We start from the raw sequence: 22040 nt of genomic DNA on the forward strand, positions 1-22040 counted from the left end.
CTGGCACGTCTTAAAGCCAAAACGAAAAGGCGTCGTATCTTGATAAGGGAGCTGCTGTTTGCCGATGACGCGGCACTCGTATCTCACTCACAAGGAGGTCTACAGAAGCTAGTGAACGCCTTAGCAGCTGCTTGTCAAGAGTTTAGCCTTACTATAAGTCTCTCCAAGACCGAAATCCTGGCACAAGACGTCGCAGAAATACCTATAATACAAATTGGGAACCACACCCTTTCAGTGGTGCAGGAATTTACCTACTTGGGTTCAACAATTGTCAGTAACCTAGACTTAGACATCGAGCTGACAAAAAGGATAGGAAAAGCTACCACAGCATTGGCAAAACTCTCCAAGCGCGTCTGGGAAAATGGTAAATTGACCACAGCGACCAAAATCCTAGTCTACAACGCCTGTGTTGTGAGCACTCTCCTCTATGGCAGTGAGAGCTGGTCAACATACATGTACCAAGAGCACAGATTGAATAGTTTCCACTTGCGCTGCCTGAGACGCATAATGGGCATCTCTTGGAGGGACCATGTCTCCAATCAGGAAGTTTTAAGATTGGCCAATATGAACAGCATGTATGCTCTCCTGACACAAAGAAGATTACGCTGGCTCGGACATGTCACCCGCATGCCAGATGGCAGAATCCCGAAAGATATCTTATATGCTGAGCTTGTGGAAGGAGTCAGACCCAAGGGCCGCCCAAGACTAACATATAGAGATGTCTGCAAGCGAGACATGAGAGCCTCAGGCATCAGCGAAAGTATGTGGGAAAACATAGCCAAAGACCGGAGTGCATGGAGACAGACTGTGCGTGCTGGGACAACCCTTGCTGAGAACAAAAGAATTGAAGCGGCTTTAATCAAGAGGGATAAAAAGAAAGCTGCCCTGTCTGCTAGCCCTAAATCAGAGGCATACACATGTACGAATTGTGGCAAAGTCTGCCGTTCTAGAATTGGCTTGATTAGCCACACCAGATTCTGCCCCGTCTCAAGATTAAGCCAAAACCAGTGACTCATTTGGGCGCATCCATTGCCTTTCGAGACAAAAGGAGCCATATATATATATATATATATATATATATATATATATATATATATATATATATATATATATATATATATATATATATATATATATAAAACAAAAAATGCTTACAGTTTGTCTAGGTCAGCAAGTTTAATAAATTCTAATACTGTCTGTAATATAACAAAAATGCTGTCACAAAATATATCTTAACCATAAAAAAATAAATAAAAAAAAAACAAGAAAGAACAATAAGAGAAGGATTTAAAAAATATGAAGGTTTTCAAATCCAAAAGCTATTCTAAAATGATACGACACAAACATTCAATAAACTTTGATAAGATTATGACAAGAAGATTATTTGGTTATGGTATTTGTAAAAATGCCAAAGTATAATATTAAGGCAATATCATTATTGGTTACAAGATATTTAAAATGTTACATAGCACAAAATACTTAAAATGATAAATCAGCATATAAACTATCTTAGGCCATGGAATAATTATGTAGATAAAACAAAGATATCATATCTAGGGTTATTGGATAAAAACTGGAGTGTTTTCAATAGTACATTATTTTAAGTTACTTACAACAAATGCTCTTGTTACTGCTACTAAGTACCTTTTACAATAAACTTTGAAGCTTTTCAATAAGACCTTGGGCTTCTCTTTTAAATTCTTGTTCAATTTCTTTGATCTTTAAAGTCCAAACATGCTGAGAGGCAAATAAAGTATCAAAGGTAATGTGATAGTAGCTAGATAGTAATGACAGTATTACAGGCCTAGTAATTAATTATCACTTGTATCAACTAATACTTCAGCACATTTTGAAAACACATTGAAATATTTTATGATTTCTATTTAAAATTATATTTTAAAAAATAAGTGTATTATAACTATAGAAGAAACTGATGTTATGTATTAAAAAAAACATAATATTTTTCTTTTACTTTTAATACTTCTGGTTTTTAAATTAGAAAATAACTTCTACAGAATGTAGCTCCACAACCTATATGCTAAGGAAATAAAGTAATTCTTTCAATTAAAACTAAACATTAATATCACAACATTTACCTGCTCATTGATAGGCACATTTTTCCCTCCTAGGCGATAAAAGCATTCCCCCTGGTGAGAGGCTTCCCGTTTGAATGCACTGTTACATTCAAATATAATTTTTTTCATTGGGCATGAGGCCACCTGAATTCCTGTTAAGGTTAGTGTCAAATGAAATGTTTAAAATGACTTAACATTGCTGATTCATATCAATATATTGATACTTATAACACTTCAGTTTACAATTAAAAAGAATTCCTACTGGAAGTTTAATCTAGATAAAAATTAAGTGTAAATTAAAACAACCTTATAAAAAAAATGTGTGCACTTACTTGCTACAAACACTCCATCAATAAGCCCTGACTCGTCCCTGACTGGCATGAAGTTAACATCACACTCCAAGACACAAGGGGTGATTTTATCACATATTTGGTCCACTCCTAACCTTATTTCATCCTTGGTGTTTCTGCTCATTGTCTCTCCTTTCACACATCCATCTGCACTGACACCAAGGAATATCTCTCCTCCTTTGCCTAGAGAATTAAAGGAAAAAAAATAATTTCTCCCTTTTGAGACCAAATGAAAATGATTTTTAATGGGCTGAGGTCTAGGTTATTGCGTGGCTTGGATAATGTCTTTCTTGAGCTTCTCTACTCCTTGTCAATGCATTAGATATTTGCAGCTTTAAATGTAAAAACTATAACAAATATTCGTTGCTCAATGTTAACCTGTACTTTACAGTACACTCCAGTATTTCAAAGTCAACGATGACACTAGCATTTGTTTTTAATATATTAACTTAAAATGAATGTGCTTTTTTTAAATTTTAAAAATTAATCCTCATCATTATTACCGTCAGGATATAACATCAATTTTCGTAGCCTTAGATCAAATAAGCTTTGTGCTTTAACATCAATTGCATAATTATCTAATCTTAAGTGTCAGTCTAGTCATGCATGTTAATCACTGACTTAAGCACTGGCAAGTCTTAGCATATGTAATAAGAAATATGCTTTATCTTTGTGTCTTTCTGAGTATATTATTAGGTTTGATTTTTGAATTTGTAGATAATAGTTCAGTGTTTTTTTGTAGTAATGCTACTTTACTTTTTAGTCTTCTATCCCGAAGGCTCACTAAAATTTAGTGATTTTACTAATGGTGTTACTCTAATCAAATTTGAATATTTATTTGTTATAAATCTCAATGCTCTATTTGAATTAGTTTTTTTTTCTTAATGTTTTCTTGAGTGGAGGGGTCCCAAACAGAGTATGCATATTCTAATATTCCTAACCTAGGTAAAATAAAATTTTAGTTTTATGTTCTTGTTTGATTTGTAAAAATTTCTTTTACTAAACACTAATGCTTTGTTTGATTTTTTAATAATTTTATCAATATGGGGATTTCATGACAATTTTTATTAATAACATCTAGATATTTTGCATTTTTAGTCTGTGTAACTATGAATAAGATATGCAGTATTTATTTAATTTTTTTTTTACTCTTAACAATTGACCTTTTCAGGGTGGAAAGACATGCTCCAATTTGACTTCCTTTTCTTTAATTCATCTAATTCTATTTGTAAAATGTCAGTATCTTGTGTTGTTTTCATAGTCCTTTAAATTATGCAATCCTGTGCAAATAACCTGACTTTTGTTCCTAAACTAAAGCAATTTGGTAAAATTTTACAACAAATTGATTCTATTAATAGTACAATCTTTTTTTGGTCAGGTTAAACAAGGAAATGTTGAATGTATAGGAACTGAAATAGCTCTTCTAATCAGACTCTCATATAAGATGTGCTGGTATTTATTGTGAAACACTCAAATCTAAGTTAACCAAAATCCTAAGGTTTTAACAAGACATAACATGTGGGTCAGTCATACGCACACATTAACAGTCGCTGATCATTTATATACACCATACATCTATTGATTACAAGAACCACCTTTTGATTGAATCTTTATTTTTTAAATTGTTTTTACATGTGTATCCAAATTACATGACAATTTAAAAACAAAAGAGCATGCTTTTGGATGACCATAAAAATCTGATGCATCATTGAAGATACTTTAAGCACATTTCATGAACCATATAAAGAATCATGCAGTTAATATATAGAATAATAATTTTTATTTTTTAAAGGATTTGTATTTATGTATACAAAACATGCATTTTGATTTTAAAAGCGAAACATGATTTAAGAGAACCAAAAAAAGCCTTTGCTCCTATCTCAATCAAGCTTTTTGTAAAATTTAAATTACAGATTTTAAGATGTAATCATGATAGCATCTTTTCCCTAGTGAGGTAGCTAATAAAAAAAAGTGTTAGATAACATATTTATAATATCCAAACTTACCAGTGTTTAACATGCCACAGACAATACGAGCCAGAGATTCAGGTCTTAGTATGCCAGTGAAAAACTCATAATCATCTCTGGCTGGCAAAATCTCACCTAAATGTAAGCATAATTTCAGAAACAAAATAACATGTTAAATGCTCTTTTTATAAAAGCAGAGTTAAGTTAAAGATTTATCACATTAGCTTATAAATTAAAATGACCTTTCTTAACAAATTTTGAAGTAAAATGATAATAGAAAAAAAGAAGTAAAGAACACTCAATTCAATAGACTATATTACCAAGATTTTATGACTACTATGAAATTACTAAAACCCTTTATTCTCAAAATGATTTTTAGGTCCACATTAGGGCTAAAAATTGAACCTAGGCTCCAACTGGATCCTCAGCTAAACCCCACAATCAGGTTCTTTAGAGCACAGATTGAGATGTACAATTTATAATGTCTATCAACCCATATCAATAAATGAATGAGTTCACTAATCTACAATATAACTTTCAATCCAAGTAAAAACAATAATAATCATTGAATTCAGTGTGTCTATTTTATCAATAGTTAGTATAATGATCTTAAGGTTAGGAAATTTGTTCAATACTCTACCTAATGTGTAAGCCTGCTCTGTAGAAGAGTCCTCTGAAAAAGTGTTTTAAAAATGAACTATTTCAATGACAATACAAACAACAAAAGAATGTAGAGATGCTAGAGCAAGTAGGTTATGTAGACAAAGCAGAAAAGAATAAGTTGAAGGAGCTAGTAGAGCACACTAAGCAAAACAAAAGAGAAAGAGTTGAGAATCTAGAATAGACTATGCAGCCAATAGAAGCTTCAAAAGCTAATTACAGCATTATTTGAGAGATGTCGTTCTGTTGGAATTAAACTCTGAACAAAGAAAAAGCTGAGATCAAAATGAAAGAAATTACATTTTTGGGACATCTAATTACAAGTGATTGTTTCAAGATTGATCCTGAAAAGGAAAAGGCTGTTAAAGAAATGAACAAACCAACAAACGTTTAGGAAGTTCGGCGCTTTTGTGTGTTTGTGAACTATCTTGCTAAATTTCTACCCAGACTATCAGACGTCATTGAACCAATTCAGCAGCTACTTCATACAAATATCCCTTACTCATGGTCTAATAAACATGACAGTGCATTCTGTGACATACAATCTATGGTGACTCAAGCTCCTGTGCTAACATTCTACAATCCACTTAAAGAATTGACCATAAAGTGTGATTCCAGTCAAAATGGTGTTGGCGCTGTCTTAATGCAGGAAAGTAAGCCCATAGCTTACGCAAGTCGATCTTTGATACTGAGACTAGATACGCACAGATCATAAGCCCATAGCTTACGCAAGTCGATCTTTGATACTGAGACTAGATACGCACAGATCAATTGTATTTGTGCTGGACAAGTTCCACCAATACACATTTGGTTGACATACAACCATTAAAAGTGACCACAAAACCTCTTGAAGCAATAATGGCTAAAACTCTCTCAGATGTGCCTTGAAGATTGCAGGGAATGATGTTGCGCATACAAGACTATGATATAACTGTACTTTATAAAAATGGAAAAGAAATGTTTTAGAGACTCTGAAATGATCTTCCAGTTGATGGAAAAGGGGGGGGGGGGGAACTCCAAAAGTAAGGTCAATGAGGAACCATTCTCACAATCTTTCTTTGCCTCTTTTTGGTAACTCAAACAGGAGCAGCTAAAATAAACTGATAGAGAGACTAAGCAACTCAAGTAGACTAACCTGCTAAAATAGACTAAGCAATTAGATGGGAATAAGCAGTTATAGTAAACTAAACAGCTAAAGTGGGCTAATCAGCTAGAGAGGGTAGAAAATTAACTTGAGTAAGTATCAAAGGTATGTACCTGATTTTCAGTAAGTTGCTAGATTCAAGAGCTACAAAATGTATAGATAACATAGATCATCTTTTTACATGAACAAGGAAGTTTATATGGCAGTTTGATGGGGTAGTAAAATAATCAGAATTTTTAACACACATTGATTATTTTCTATATTTATCTATGTAAGGATTACAAGCTAAGAACAATGACTCTGCATACCTTTGCATGGCAATGATTGGTCATCCTCCTTTAGTGAAAGAGAAAAAGAAATTGACTTTAGATTTTAGTTGACCCACATTTTTTTAAATAAGATGGAAAGTAACATGAGTTATATATGAGTAATAATATAATAGTAATATAGTAATAGTAATAGCAGGATGCCAGGACATCCGCTCTGTTATCAGCAGCAGATGGCTTGGCCACGTTCGTAGAATGCTAGTAGGTCGACTTCCACAGGACATCCTGTATGGCGATCTAATAGAAGGCAGGAGAGCTGCTGGTCGCCCACTTTTACGTTATACAGATGTATGCAAACGCGACATGAAGCTCTTCAAAATTGACACTGGCAACTGGGAAGAGGTGGCACTGGACAGATCCACATGGAGAGAGAGCATAAAGGAAGGGTCACAGATTGCAGATGTCATACACAACAGAAGCAGAAAGAAGGGTGAAAATGCAATCGCAGCTGTGTATCAAGGATTGGCTTCTTTAGTCAGACAAGAAGTTGCATAGGGAAACCATCGTCTCTCGAGACGTAAAATGCCACAGAATAGTAATAATAATATGAGTTGTTCTTCTAATTTTATTTCCTAAGAAAGAAAGTTCAATAGTACTTTAAATTAGTCACCTCAAGCCCAATACCAAATACACCATCCTGATATAGGTCATCTGGCACTAGCATAGGAAGCTCATCTCTTAGCCTGTTAAATATTAATTTGTTTTTTAATTTTTTAAGAATAAAGTCAGTAATTGAAAAAAGGTGACATGTTTAAAAAAAAAAAAAAGTCATGTCAATTATTTTGAACATTTTAAATATTGTATGTTATCAGAGAAAAAAAGATTTATAATTTTATTCTAGGATTGTTTTAGAGTTAAAAAAAAATCACAAAACATTTCATAATAATTTCAATAGGATTTAAAAATGGTAAACATTGGTGAAATTATTTATAACTAAATCATAAAAAAAAAAACCAATTCAGTGCTGTTCTAATTTCAGAAAAAAAAATGTCCTTTATCTTAGAGGAATAGTGTCTAAGTAATATTTAAGAAGGGAATGGCAATGTAGAGGCAATGGATTTATCAAATGTCCAGAGATAAATTCTTGAAAAATAAGGAGGAAAATGTAATATATAGTTTTAAAAGTTTCTATATTCTTGACTCATCTGGCATTTTGTTGATGCCGTCCTTCTCACTGTATAACTGTTGCTCGATACCCCATTGAATTGGGCATCTCTGATAGTGTAATGCTAGTAAAAGAGGTATCAAATATAAAATGGTTTGTCCAAGATGTGCCTGCACAATAAAAGGCAGGAAGTGGAGCACTGACACATATTCATCAATTATTTGCCCAAATATGACTAAAACCAGAAAAAGTAGCCCAATTGAGTGGCATATCACACCAATAAATTAAAGCCAAAACTAATAGTCTTAGCAGAAATATATTGTCTGCTCAAATGACAATCAAAAATAAGGAGCCATGGATTAATTGATCTAGGCTGAAATATGTTTTATTTGAAATAAATTGTATATGTGTATATATTATTGAATTCTTTTATGGGAGGTCACAGCTAGGAAAACTTGTCCATTAGATAGAAATTAGCATTGTCAGCAACATAAATTTGAATTGTCAGCGACTTGTATATGTGTATATATTATTGAATTCTTTTATGGGAGGTCACAGCTAGGAAAACTTGTCCATTAGATAGAAATTAGCATTGTCAGCAACATAAATTTGAATTGTCAGCGACAAAATAAAAAAAAATTATAGCAGAAAATTGATGCAATTTTTAGTTAATGCGAAAACAATTTATTTAATTTATAGTACCTCCAACTAGAAAAAAAGACAACCAATGAATGCCAACCTATGTGTTTCGCAACCTCACCTATAATTTATGGGGGTGAAGGAAGCATGTCTTAGGAATCTGACTTATCATAGTTAGTATGCTTTACATGTTTCAAATGTTCCATCAGAATTGAATATTATTACGTCCTATAGGGAAGTGTGTAGTTTATAGTATAGTGAAAAATACAATGTTTATTATGAAAAGTTTTGTGCTCCAGCCAAAACGTCATGTACCATGCTGTACCTATCATAATAATTCATAAATATTTAAAAAACAATTTAGATAACATTTTTGCAGATTAAAAAATTGTATGGTTTAATTTTCGACTCTGATACCTTCGCTCTTTAAATAATTAGGTCTCTAGATCTATAAATCTTTTGATCTCAAGACAAATCTACAGTCTATAGGCTATCTAAATATTAATAGGGTGTGCCTTCTAAAATACTATATAAATCTAGATCTAGATTAGTAGGCCTACTAGATAGATCTAGACTTAAACATCTACTATCCTCACTTGATTTCGACTATAGCCTATATTTAAGTAATTTAACATATAAGGTCTACTACGTAACTACAAGATCTAGAATTTTTCTAGATTCTAGTAATAGGCGTAAATAGGCCTACATCTAGAATAATCTAGAGCTAGACCTAGACTACTCCACTACTAGACTAGATTAGATCTCTAGAGATCTAGAATCCTAGACTAGATAAGTAGAATGTCTAGATCTAGTAACTAGTTAGACCTCTATTCTATGACTATAGTCTATATATTATATATATAATAAATATATATTATATGCCTACTACTATGTCTATACTATAGTAGGCCTATACTATAGGGTATAGTCAATATAGACTATTATAGATAGATTCTGATAGATCTATATTATAAATTATATTCATTCTACTACAATCAAGATCTATCTTTAGTCAATATAGACTATTAATATTATAGATAGATCTATATTCATTCTACTACTACTACTACTTAACTATCAATATTAATATATCATCTACAATCTAGATCTAGATCTATCTTTAGATCTAAAACATTCTAATTCTAAGATATATTAATCATGACGTCACTCACACTGTGAGCAATGAGAAAGGAGTGTTCTGAGAATCTTCTGAAAGGAATTTCGACATTTTTTGTTTAATGTTGTAAAACTATAGACTAATCTACTATAATTTAGTATAATCAAGATCTATAAAATTAGCAATATTTTGATGTATAAAAGTTGACTGTTTATAGTCTAGGACTATATTTAGACTAGTCAGTATAGAATAGATTTGATATTTAGAATATTTTAGATCTAATGTAATCTAGATCTCTGGTAGTGGTACTAGATGACTAGATCTAGATTTAGAATAAATCTTTACAAGTAGATCTAGACTCTAGACGCAAACTAAAGTATTTAAAAGTAGCCGCCCTTTACTTGTAGTTTAGATTTCGATATATTAATATTATATTGGTTTGCTAGATCTAGATCTAGACTAGATGTCTATCTTGAACTTAATTAATTTTTTGTAGGCTACAAGTGACGAAAAGTAGACCTACATTCTACGGATCTAAATTTTAGTATATAGAGTCTAGATCTAAAGATCTAGTCTAGATTCATCATCTAGAATAGATTTTTTAAAAACCTTGTGGATTTATAGGTACAATATATCTAAATCAGTGATGCCCGACCTAATTCGATCTGGGGGCTATTTTAATTTCCAACACACTTGTCGCAGGCCACATGAAGGAAAGATACAAAAACTTTAATGAAATTGACCTGAAACTATTTTATTTCAAAACAGGGAAAATCTAGTACATACATTTAATTACTGGGATATTTGAATGTTCTCTATACACTTAAAAAAAAAATGGCGTAAATCTGTTAATATTTTGTTGTTCTTGTTTTTTTAAAAACAGCCACACTTTTTATAAAAACAAACATGTTGGCTAGCGATGGTACCATGTTCTACAAAAAAGTAAAGATCCGTTCACTTCTTCTAGTGGATTCTATAGTCCTATTCATGGACGCACAAATGTTAAATGCCTTGGTAGTAATCCATATAAAAAATGTCAGGGTCCTAACGTATGTAAAGATACATTTTGAACATTTGTTTTTTGGGGGGGGTTTATGTGCCGACGTTTCTGCAGGCCGGATGAAAGCACGAATTCGGCCCGCTGGCCGGATTTTGGGCATAACTGATCTAAATTATAGAATTACAATCTAGATCTAACCTGTAACCATGTGTTAAGATAGTTGTGCATGTTAATTAGAGACTTAATTATAGTATTTTTGGCTGTTTCAGAATAACACTAACTAGGGAAGAATGAGCACTTGTACAAATTTGTCCTAGCATATGGAATAAGAAATGTGCCTTTATCTTTGTGTTTTCCTTAGTATTATGTTGTATTTGGTGTGTTTGAATTAGCAAGTTATTGTTCAGTTATGTATTGTCGCTACATGGAGAGATTTTTACTTGGTGTGTCACCACTGGTGAATCGGGGGGGAAGTAGGGGGGGACTTTTAAAAAAAAAAATCACAGAATTTGTGTACAAAATTAATAATATTTTTAAAGAATATATACTAATTATTTAAATTTTAACCAATTTTTATACTATGTGGTCCCCTCCTCTGGTGGGGGTTTGGGTGAATGCATATCCATTTGGTGTGGGGGGGGGGGATTTAATTTTTATGAGTGACTAGATTGAATATTGTGTTTGGGTAGCCTTGTACTTTAATGCAAGCATTGTAGAATTGAGTAACTAGACTATGTTTACTTAAGACTTAAATAGTTGCAGTGCAAACCAATACAGATATTGTAGTTATAATAATTATGCATATATAAGTTATGGTCAAAACCCAAACCCAATATCCAGTGTGCTTGAAGAGATAAGTGTTTATTCTACTTTGCCCATGAAATGCAGTGAAATCCCTGGCCATTATCCAATATGCTGATGCAAGACTGTCCTGTAAGCTGTGCAGCTGTATAATTTCAGTTGGCCTTACTGTGCCAAAAATAATCACTTTGTCTACTGCTTTTTTAAAGAGGACGTCCTTTCTTTCTTATTATTCTGACAGTGGATTCATTGTATTATTCTTCGGCTTGTGCTAAATTTGGAGCCGGAATTAGACACATTATATATGTTAATTAATTATGTCTTTAAAAAATGATGCATATATCTATTTTGTATGTGTGTTTGTGTTCAGATGTATCTTTTGGGGAAGGGGGGAAGATCAATAGTTATTTTTCTCAATTAGATTTGAGATGTTAGGTTGTTGTGTAATTATTGTTATGTTATTAACATCAGTATGTTGTGTGGGTTTTATTATTGTCCAAAAAGCAAAATGAAACAATGATAGAAAAAAAAAGGTTTATTTAATTTATGGTAGATACAACTAAATGAAAAAAAAATATATAAAAAGATAAATAACAATGGTTTTTATCCTGTGCGTTTAGCATACCTTGCTTATAATATATATAATGCATCATGGTCTCAGTTAGGTATATGACCTATCATAGCTCCCAATATGTATTGAAAGAGCCAAAACCTTTATTAAAACTTTTTTTTTTGTAGGGATTAGGGAATGTATACTTTATAAATCAATTTATCCACAGCTTTGTCTACATGTAGAAAATCAGACAATGTTCATGCTGACAGTATTCATACAGGTGACAAGCTGAACCTTATACTTATGATATTGATGCTGAAAATGCCATAATCTGCATTTTCATATGCTTTTCTTACCAAAGAGTAACCTCATGGGGAAGACCTTTAGGGGTAACACTTTGGGTTTGTCCTTTTGTGCAAATTCTATGACTTCTTAACAGACCTTCTTACAGAGCTAAAAGCCAAGTGATCTCAGATACAGTGGAAAATCAAGTGTCTCACATCTAGGTGAGAAAAAAAGGTACAAAACAGAAAGGAATCCAAGTCTTTTTGAAATGACCAACAATCCGCTAGACTAAAAGAAAGATGGGATAAAAGTGAACATATAAATTGTAGTGCAAAATGTAAAGTTGTATAAAAAACAACTTTATTGCCAGGTTATTTTCAGATCTATTATACTTGTGTCGATTCTGTACTAGCTAGGTATTTTAACAATTTTTTTTGAGCCATTAAAAAAGAGAATCTAAATGATCTTAATTTTTACAAAGCTTACATCAACTCACTCAGTCAATCTGTCTGGTAAAAAGTTTGAACATATTTATTCTCCCAGTTCCCATTCTCTGATCAAGTTAAAACTTTGTACAATTATTCATTAAACCTGACAAGACATGAATCAATAAAAAAAAATGAGTTTATTAATTGTAGGTGATTAATTATTATTTTTTATTTTGAAATAAGGGGAACAAATGCTACTTAAAAAGATGTGGATATATATTTGGATTTAGTCCCCTTAATATGCTTTGACACTTTTTTTTTCCTACTTCCCATTCTTGGATCAAGTTGAAATTTTACATAATTATTCATAGTCGATAACAATGCACGAATCAATATAAAAATTAACCAATAAATTAATCATTTAGTACTAATTAATTAAATGTATTTTATATAGCAGAAAGGGAGATAAACCCCATAATTATCAGATAAATGGCAGTAATTAGTCATTCCTTCCCTAAAATAAGCTTTGTTTTTGAAAAGTATTCTTTTTTTTTCTATTGCTTGTTTACAAATGGCTCTTATAATAATAGTTTAAAAATTAATAATATATATTGGTTTACTAAGTATTAATAAAAATAACTAAATGAGTCATCTATCATCTGTCATACCTACCAGCCTATGTTTACCAATGGGTAAAGGTAGTATATATGTAGTATGTAAAAGGCCCAAAAGATTCAAAATAAAACAAAACAATAATAAAAATTAAAATTGAGCAATTTAATGAGAAATCATTGACTGTCATCAAGCAATATGCAATTGCAGGTTCTATCTAAATAAGTTTTAAGAATAAAATCTTTAACATTTTAATGATAAAAATCTAAATATAATGAATATCTTATTGAAACATACTAAAACTATGATTTAAGGTGGTAGTACCTTTTACTGACACAAGAAATCTCAATGAAATTTCTGAATAGTTGGACAGCACTTTTCGCAGTTTGAAAATGCCCATGGTGCAGCTGATAAGTTCGAAACACAATCTTGAGCCCTGAATGTCGAAGAAGTAATTCAACTATTAAATGACAAAGTTTTAGTAGCTGTTGATTTATGCAGCACTACAAAACTTCACATTTTAAGTTTCTAAATGTTTACTCCATATATGTAAAGTATCAACAACAAAAAAAAAGCAATGATGGCATGGGTTTACTGTGATACAACCCAATCTAGAGAAAAACTTGGGATTTTATATGGGTTACAAAATAATAAAATGAAGAAAGATACCACATTTGATATTATGAATAACAAAGACACATGCACATTAAAAATGTGAGTAAAAAACATTGATTTTTCTCTGTGGTAAAAAGCATAGATCTATATCAATATACATGTACATGTAGCTGATGAGCTCAACCTTGAAGCAGCATAAGTTATAAATATGCATGGCTGAGATTATTTTTAATACTGTGAAGATACTTAAAACTACTGCCTGGTCATAGGGTTTGTGTGCTGGAATGTCGTTCAAACTTATTGATGGTGCAGGGTTCATACCCTGTCCACTGTCATCCCCCGTCGTCCTGCAGAGGAATGGACTAGGAAGAAAACTATCTTCAACTCTGAAGGAACATCCAAAACGTAAAATATTTTACAAACACACTCAGTCTATTTATTTGAAAAATGATAGATCAAACAAAAAAGAATAGGCTGATTGAACCCTTCACAATCACATTATTATATCACAAAGAAATTCTATTTATCACGCTTCAACACATATCGATTAACCAAGCGAAGAGAAATGACCTGATTAACAGTTCCCATTGCAAATGGGGACAGAAAAAGATAAAAGTTGAAGAAAATGGTATGATGGGTGAAGAAAAGGCTAATAATTCAGTATGTAACAATCCAGAAAAGTATTTGTACAAGACTAGCTTGTATGAGGAAAGCAGTCATCATTATGCATTAATTAGTAGTTATTGATAGCCAGTATTGTCACTGTGCTTCATTAATTTAATAATAATAATATTCGCCAGCCAAGTTATTATACGGTTATAACTCTGGTGGCGGTGCAGCTAAAAGTTGTAGTGTGTGTAGTGAGCCGACAAGAATGCCCCAGGCCAGAGCTAGACGAGAGGTCAACCGTGATGAGTTGCGACCATCAGCCATGATGAGTGATTACATGACGGTTCAGGAAGGATCTGTGTTGTGAATAAAACTCAGGCCAGTCATATAAGATATGGTCAGGTGATCAACTAGAAAAGATGAGTGACGTTCCGTCCGGTTCTATAAGACCATTAGGGACCTTATTTAAAGAGCAAAGGTATCAGATTCAACTCTGTCACTACTTCTAGATCTACGACTCAGTATGTTACAACAGAGTTCAACAAGGTAAAGAGAAGCCAGTAGAGATCTTGCAACAATACAGAGTTGATAAGGCGGTTCAGATTTCCACAGAAGAACATTTGTACAGTCAGTGTTACCTGTTATATAAATTTCTCCATCGCTGGATTTATGTTTTAGTGCAATGAGTGTGAAAATATTAAACTCAAGAAGATATATTCTACACAGGGGTTCCTTAGTGTGTTTAAGTAGAGGCACCTCCGAACTCACATCTATACTATAAAGTAGAATGTAAGGAGTATGTATGTTCTGAATAGAAAGCAAAATCCTTTGACCAATCTTGATGAAACTTTGCACAAATGTTCCTTGGGTGCTACTATGTGTATGAAGGAAATTTTTAAACATATTGCCAATGTTCATGCCCTTACTGAAGATGCAGATGATAACATTAAATAAGCCTTCTATGATGAACTGGAAAGAATTTAAGATAAGGCACCACTGCATGATATTGTAATAGTACTAGGAGATTTCAATGCCAAAATTGGATAAAAAGCAGCATTCAGACCAACAATTAACAAAGAAAGCTTACACAATAGACAAACAATAAGAACTATTGTATTTTGGCTTAGGATAGTGAATGTCTATCAGCAGCACTAAATTCTAATATAAGATTATTAACAAAGAAATCTTGATCTCACCTGATGGAAGCAACTGAAATCAAATAGATCATAAACTCATAAATAAGAGACATTGATCTGATTTAATAGATGTAGGCATAAGAAGTTTAGGAAGAAACAGATGCTGACTCTAGACCACCCATAAGTAAAAGCCAAATTTAAACAAAGAATAAGAACAACTGTATACAATTTTCTAAGAAAAAATAAGCAACATTATGACAGTCTAAAATTTACAAATGGCACGCGTGTGGCAGAAACCTACAGAATCATTATTCAAACACAGCTAAAAACATTGGAAAAGGACAATGAAAATTATAACACATATGAGCAATGGGAACAAAATAAAACTATTAAGGAACAGCAGAAGAGGTAGTGGGATGTAAGCAGAAGAACAGCTGATTAGGATGGTAAGATGACAAAATGGAGACAAGTTAATCAAGAGAAAAACAATGAAACAATATGGACCACAAAAGTCAGACAAGTTATAGAAGAGAAAAACAATGAAACAATATGGACCACAAAAGTCAGACAAGTTATAGAAGAGAAAAACAATGAAACATTATGGACCACAAAAGTCAGACAAGTTATAGAAGAGAAAAACAATGAAACATTATGGACCACAAAAGTCAGACAAGTTATAGAAGAGAAAAACAATGAAACAATATGGACCACAAAAGTCAGACAAGTTATAGAAGAGAAAGACAATGAAACATTATGGACCACAAAAGTCAGAAAGAAAAAAATGGGAAAAATCGAAATCTCTCACATTGAGCACTTAGCAAGAGAGGGGGATGTGTGAGGAATGTACATGAAAATCAAAGATGAAAATAATGGATTTCAAGCTAGATCACACATGTGTGAGAACAGAGATGGTGAGCTCATCACATAAAAGCCAGCAGGATGATTGAGAGATGGGCTGAAAACTTTCTGGAGTTCCATTATTAACTGAAGACGAAATGCCTGAAGGAGGACCAGATCTCTTATTAAACCCACCAACACTAAGTGAAACATCAGAACCACAAAGCACCAGGAAAGGACATTCCCAAATACATGGGGTAATATTTTGGCATTCCAACAGAATTGGAGACAGCACCAATAAACAAAAAAAGATCCAAATTAAAGTGTTGTAATTACACAGGAATACCTCTCTTGAAAGTCATGTTTAAGATTCTAGCTCAGAGGTTTGGAAAATAAAAGAAATTCTAGGTGACTACCAATGTGGTTTGAGGCCTTATAGATCCACAAGAGATCACATTTACATGCTAAGATGTATACTAAAAAAATGCTTTCAATACAGTATACCAGTACACCAACTTGATGTAGACTATAAAGTGGCCTATGACAGCAACAAAACAAAATATCTCTATCTGACACTCAAAAAGTCATAATACAAGGAAATCATTCACAGAAATTTAGTATTTAACAAGGACTAAGACAACAGGACTCACTTTTATGCATGCTTTTCAATCTGACTCTAGATACTATATGACAGATTCTAGAAATGATGACCTATTGACAGAAATAAAGGAACTATAAGCAGCAGGCAACAGAGCATTTGATAAAACACAACATATACTTAACACATACTTAAAAGAACAAGTTAACTATTTATAAAACTATAATAAGACCAATAGCCATGTATGCAAGTAAAACCTGGTCACTGATAAAAACAACAGAAAATCTGGGAAAAGAAACTCCTCAGAAAAATTTGAAACTGGATGGAGGATGCACACTAACCAAGAGATATATCAGTTATATGAAGACCTCTCCAGAGTAAAGAAAATAAAAACAGATTACATTGGGTAAGTCATATTGAAAGAAAGTCAGAGAACAGATGAGCCAAAAATAATATATCTGTAAAAAACTAAAGGCAGGTGCCTCAAAGGCGACAAAATTGCGATGGTTTGAAGATGTTGAAGCAGATTGACAAAAGCTAGAGTTTGGGCATGGAGATAACAAAATAAATCTGAATGGAATGATGTGTTGAAGCAGACTAGGGTCCTCCATGGGCTGTAGTGCTACAGGGATGGATAAAGGGCTAGACCTGGGCAACCAGTTGAATAGAAGTTTTAACATAACTGTTTCTTTGATCATTCTAGTGAATTTCATTTTATAATATTAATTTGTTTAATTCAGAGAAACTACTTTGCATGTTGATGTTATGAATTAAATTCAACAAATTAGAACATTGGAGTTCCATTTCTGTGTTCCTTTATTCAAGTGTGTTATTGTTATTGAAGGCTTCCTGCTTTATCACATGAGCAGAAAGCATTAAATGCATATTTCTTTACACCTAATGCATATCTTCAGGCATTCAATTTGATTTCTATTGCCAACAGGTAGATCCCTATTTCCTGAAACATATTTACAGGAAGCATTGTGTCTGTTTTAAATTATTGATATAATAAACTAATCTGTCTACATTGACATATATACCAGTACATATATGGATCTATTAAATATGTTAAACATTTATATTTATATTAATTACAGAACCTTTTAAATTAAAGAAGCACTTGTTAGCTTCTGGGCAGTCATAAATTCTGTTCATCAGTAGCATCAACAATGCATTGCTCCATCTTCTCAGTCCAATTTTAGTCCCTATAGGGCTAACAGAATCTTGCTCAGCAGCATTATCAGTTTGCAGCATTCTGTTAGTTGACAAATGATTGCACTTACAAAGTACATCTGTAATGTAAAAATATTAGTATGGAACATCCAAGCATTTTTTTATGATAATAAAAAGTCACATTTATACAAGTATTTTTTAAAAATAATATCTTTTAAAAATATGTTATTTTTTTAAAAATATCTTAAGATATAAAGTTAAAAAATAATCTCATTGGAGATTAAATAACTGGAAATTACTATATAGATGTATTTTACAAAATACTTGTTAAATGACAACTTTTATAAATGTTCATGACAGTATTCTGTGACATTGGTCATCTTTAAACAAAATAAACTGAGTCTACATTTTTGCTCTAAATCAAGAGTGTTTCAAAAGACCAGTCCACTTTTTACTTTCTTTTTTCCAATTAACCCTTATAACAGACCAATGAATATTATTATAAATTAAAATACAATGCTAAATTAGGGACAGCATTTTTTTTAGTGAAACATGCTATGTTCATATTTCTTAGATAAAATAGCTTAATTTTTAACATGGTCTGTCAATTAATTTTTATCTCATTGCCTGCACAATACTACCACAACAATATGGTTTTCTTTTATTCATCAGTGTTAACTAAATCACTATTAGCTCATGATAGATATATATATATTTTTTAAAAATTATTATTCAGGCATCTATGAAAAGTTTAATCTTGAAGGGAGTCTTCTTATTTTAACTTATTTTCTATCTTAAAAAACAAACAAAAACACCCAACTGAGATACCATTATTTAGCCAAAAGGTTCTCCATACAAATAGTATCTGTGGTCCTAATTTAAAGCTTTGTTTAATTTAAGCTTTGTTTAATTTAAATTATATGAATTGAGAATATGGATTGGGATTCACTTCTCTATAGCCACTCATATATATATATATTATAGCTTTTATAAAGCGCTACTTTCATGCTTATAGCATGCTCAGAGCGCTTTTGGTCCAATCTCATTTGTGGACCAGTGGGGGGGAGGGGGTATCTAGGAGTTGGTTTTCAGTGCTGCCTTTAGTCGCTGAGTAAACACAACTCTGCCCGAGTCGGGTGTCGAACCTTGAGCCCCCTTCTAGGTAGCCAAGCCAAGTTCAAGCGCACTTGGCCTCTCGACCATGCTTCCCATAGCTAAACATATTTTAGATACAACTTAATATTCAATAGTAATATTAAGCATGTTATTATAATACAAGAACCAATTCATAGATCATTGTTTTCCAAACTTTTTCTATGACAGAAAACTTCGCACATCTGAGTATTTAGCGGAACATTTTTTTAAAGAGATTTATTCACACGGTGGCCTACTAATTAATTATTCCAGTAGGTCATGGAACACATAGTCAGGTCTTTCGGAACTCTACCATTCCATGGAATACAGTTTCGGAAACACTGGCATACATGAAATGAAGAACAGACTATACTAGTGCAAGAAAAGATCACAGAAACAGCAGAAATTATATTTTGTTATAGTGAAATATTAAGTAGTAAAATCTAGTTAGAGGAAAAACATTTTCTCACCCAGGGATGTCTTAATAATGAGCTCCCAGTCTTCATTCCAAGCTAAAGTCTCTTGTAAAGAGTGTGTATAGCGGTACAATAAGCTAGCTCCAAGATTTGCACTCTGAGAGGCAATGGCCCATTCAGGATGCCTCAAATAACGTGGCAATGCTTTTAAAATGTCAGATTTTAAAATCTGCATTGTAGCATTTCGATTAAACCTTGGAGGAAATAAAAGCATTAAAATTATGTTCATAAATTGTGTTATATAGTAAATGTGATTCCTTTTACAGTTAAATTATTGTTGTAACTTAGCCAAATAACCTCAATGAAAGGATTATAAAATAGAACATTTAATCATCAATAAGAAACTAGATCTAGAGCCAAACTAATCACATTGCAAGCGTCCTTGTTTTCTATATCTCTCCTCTGTTTTTTCCATCGTGTCCTGTGGTGCACAACATCGCGACAAATGACAATGCGCAGTGTAGAGTCATAACATTATAAATGATAAAGTTTATTTAAAAAAAAATAATAAAAAAATATATACATATATATATATATATATATACACATATATATATATATATATATATATATATATATATATACATATATATATATATATATATATATATATATATACATGGTAACCTTGTGCCTCCGTATTCGACAATATTAGAAATTTCAAGCTTTAAATTAGCCAAGGCAAGGTGAAGGTCTCCTCTATTTGTTACATCAAGTCTATTTCTTTGCTTATTCATTAACTTTGTTACGCACTAAATCTAGGTTAACCATGTATGTTGATGGAATAGCTAAAACATAATTCCATTTTCGACCAAAGTTTGGAATTTTACTGAAACATTTTATCAATGTTTTTTTTTGTAAAAAGTTAAATTATTCTATTAAACGTTACCTGTAATGTTTTTTGCAATTAACATTTACATATTAATATATTAACATATGTAGATAAAATAAACTATAATCTAAAAGGCGTATTACCTACTTTGTTTATCAAATCTTAAACGTTTATATGCGCGAGATCCATGGACAATAAATACTCTTCAATCATAGCAAAACAGTAAGAATTTTAAAAATAGAAAATGGGATTCCCGAAATCAATTTCTAATGCTGTTCCCATTCTTAAATTAGAAGCAAGTTAACTATAATTTGTCTATATTTAGTTTAATGTTGAAGAATTTTAAAATTTGTTTTGTTTCAGAGCACCTTTAGTTTCTTCTTTCCGCCTTTATGCCCAGCGCCCCCTTACTGCCCCATTCTGTGCCCAGCGCCCCCCTACCGCCCCTTTGGCTCTCAGCGCCCACCAAAATCTCGATAACGCCCCATAGGGGGCGATATCGCCCCCGTTGAAGACAACTGCTCTAGACAGTCATCTCAATGGAACCAGGTTTGAACTTAGCCTGCTGACATTCCCTGCTGTACTACTAGAGATTTGGGCTAGAATGTAATCATCTTCAACTCTAAAGGAACATCAGAAATATGTAGAATAAACAAATACAGAATAAAGGATTAGAAATGAAATCAATCGATAATAGCGTGCTGTAAGATTGCCTACTTAAATTATTTTTTGCAGGCCTATCAATGGATTTATTATAAACATCACAATTTAACATGAGTACATTTTAAACAATTAATTAGTTACCTGCTAATGCTAGCTAGTGTTGCTATGGCAACTTCCACAGCTTCTGTATTGGTTGAAGCGGCCCTACTTCTACATGTGTCATTTTCTTCGTTAAAAAGAAACTTTATAAGTACTTTTAGACTGCTCTTCTCAAAGGAACATGCAGATGCCAATGCATGAGAAGAAAATAAAGATAGTAAACATTTTAAAACTAATAAGCTCATCAAGCTGCAGCACAAGTAGAACATTTTTTCTTCACGTTCTTCATCCTTTGTTGGTCGAGACTGTTGACACTTTATTTCTTTTAGAAAACTGAATAAAATCTGCACAGATTGAGCATTATTACACTTCAAGACTGAGTCTTTAAAATGTTTTTTTCTATCATTTTTTATCAAAATGTCTAGTGATGACAGGGTTGCTATAATGTTTATAACAGTTGTAGATCTAGTTGCTGCTGCAGAATGAGCTTGGCTCTCTTGTTCTTGTTCAACTTGTAGTTCTCTCAAAATGTTCAGCATTTTCATTATCTTTTCATTATTGGGATTCATATTATGAGTAGATCTAGTATTATGGTTAGCACTAGTAGAACCAGAATTAGTAATTGGGTTTGCATCCATAGTAGCTGAATTCACAATACTTCAATTACTTGTACTGTAACTCACTGTAAGGAGTGTAATACAAGCGTAATTTCAAGTAAGATGTAGATATTGATCTCTAGACAACAAACACTGTCATTCGTGACTAGACTCAATGTCTTATTATTTTTAAGTCTAAGAGGACTATGC

At 32.4% G+C, this 22040-nt stretch overlaps 1 protein-coding gene across 1 annotated transcript; it reads right to left on the reverse strand.

Moving 5' to 3' along the window:
• Positions 1-1172: 1172 nt before the first annotated feature.
• LOC106065174 (uncharacterized) lies at positions 1173-21906 on the reverse strand. Its single transcript, XM_013223935.2, has 11 exons — positions 21277-21906; positions 19635-19834; positions 17958-18149; positions 13387-13498; positions 7133-7205; positions 6505-6532; positions 5033-5065; positions 4432-4527; positions 2408-2608; positions 2097-2227; positions 1173-1737 (listed from the first exon to the last, which is right to left on the reverse strand). The coding sequence occupies exons 1-11, from the start codon at positions 21870-21872 to the stop codon at positions 1648-1650; spliced, it is 1752 nt and encodes a 583-aa protein (XP_013079389.2). The 5' UTR covers positions 21873-21906; the 3' UTR covers positions 1173-1647.
• Between the last annotated feature and the right edge of the window lie 134 nt (positions 21907-22040).

Source organism: Biomphalaria glabrata, chromosome 9, assembly GCF_947242115.1.
Source record: "Biomphalaria glabrata chromosome 9, xgBioGlab47.1, whole genome shotgun sequence".
Taxonomy (NCBI): domain Eukaryota; kingdom Metazoa; phylum Mollusca; class Gastropoda; family Planorbidae; genus Biomphalaria; species Biomphalaria glabrata.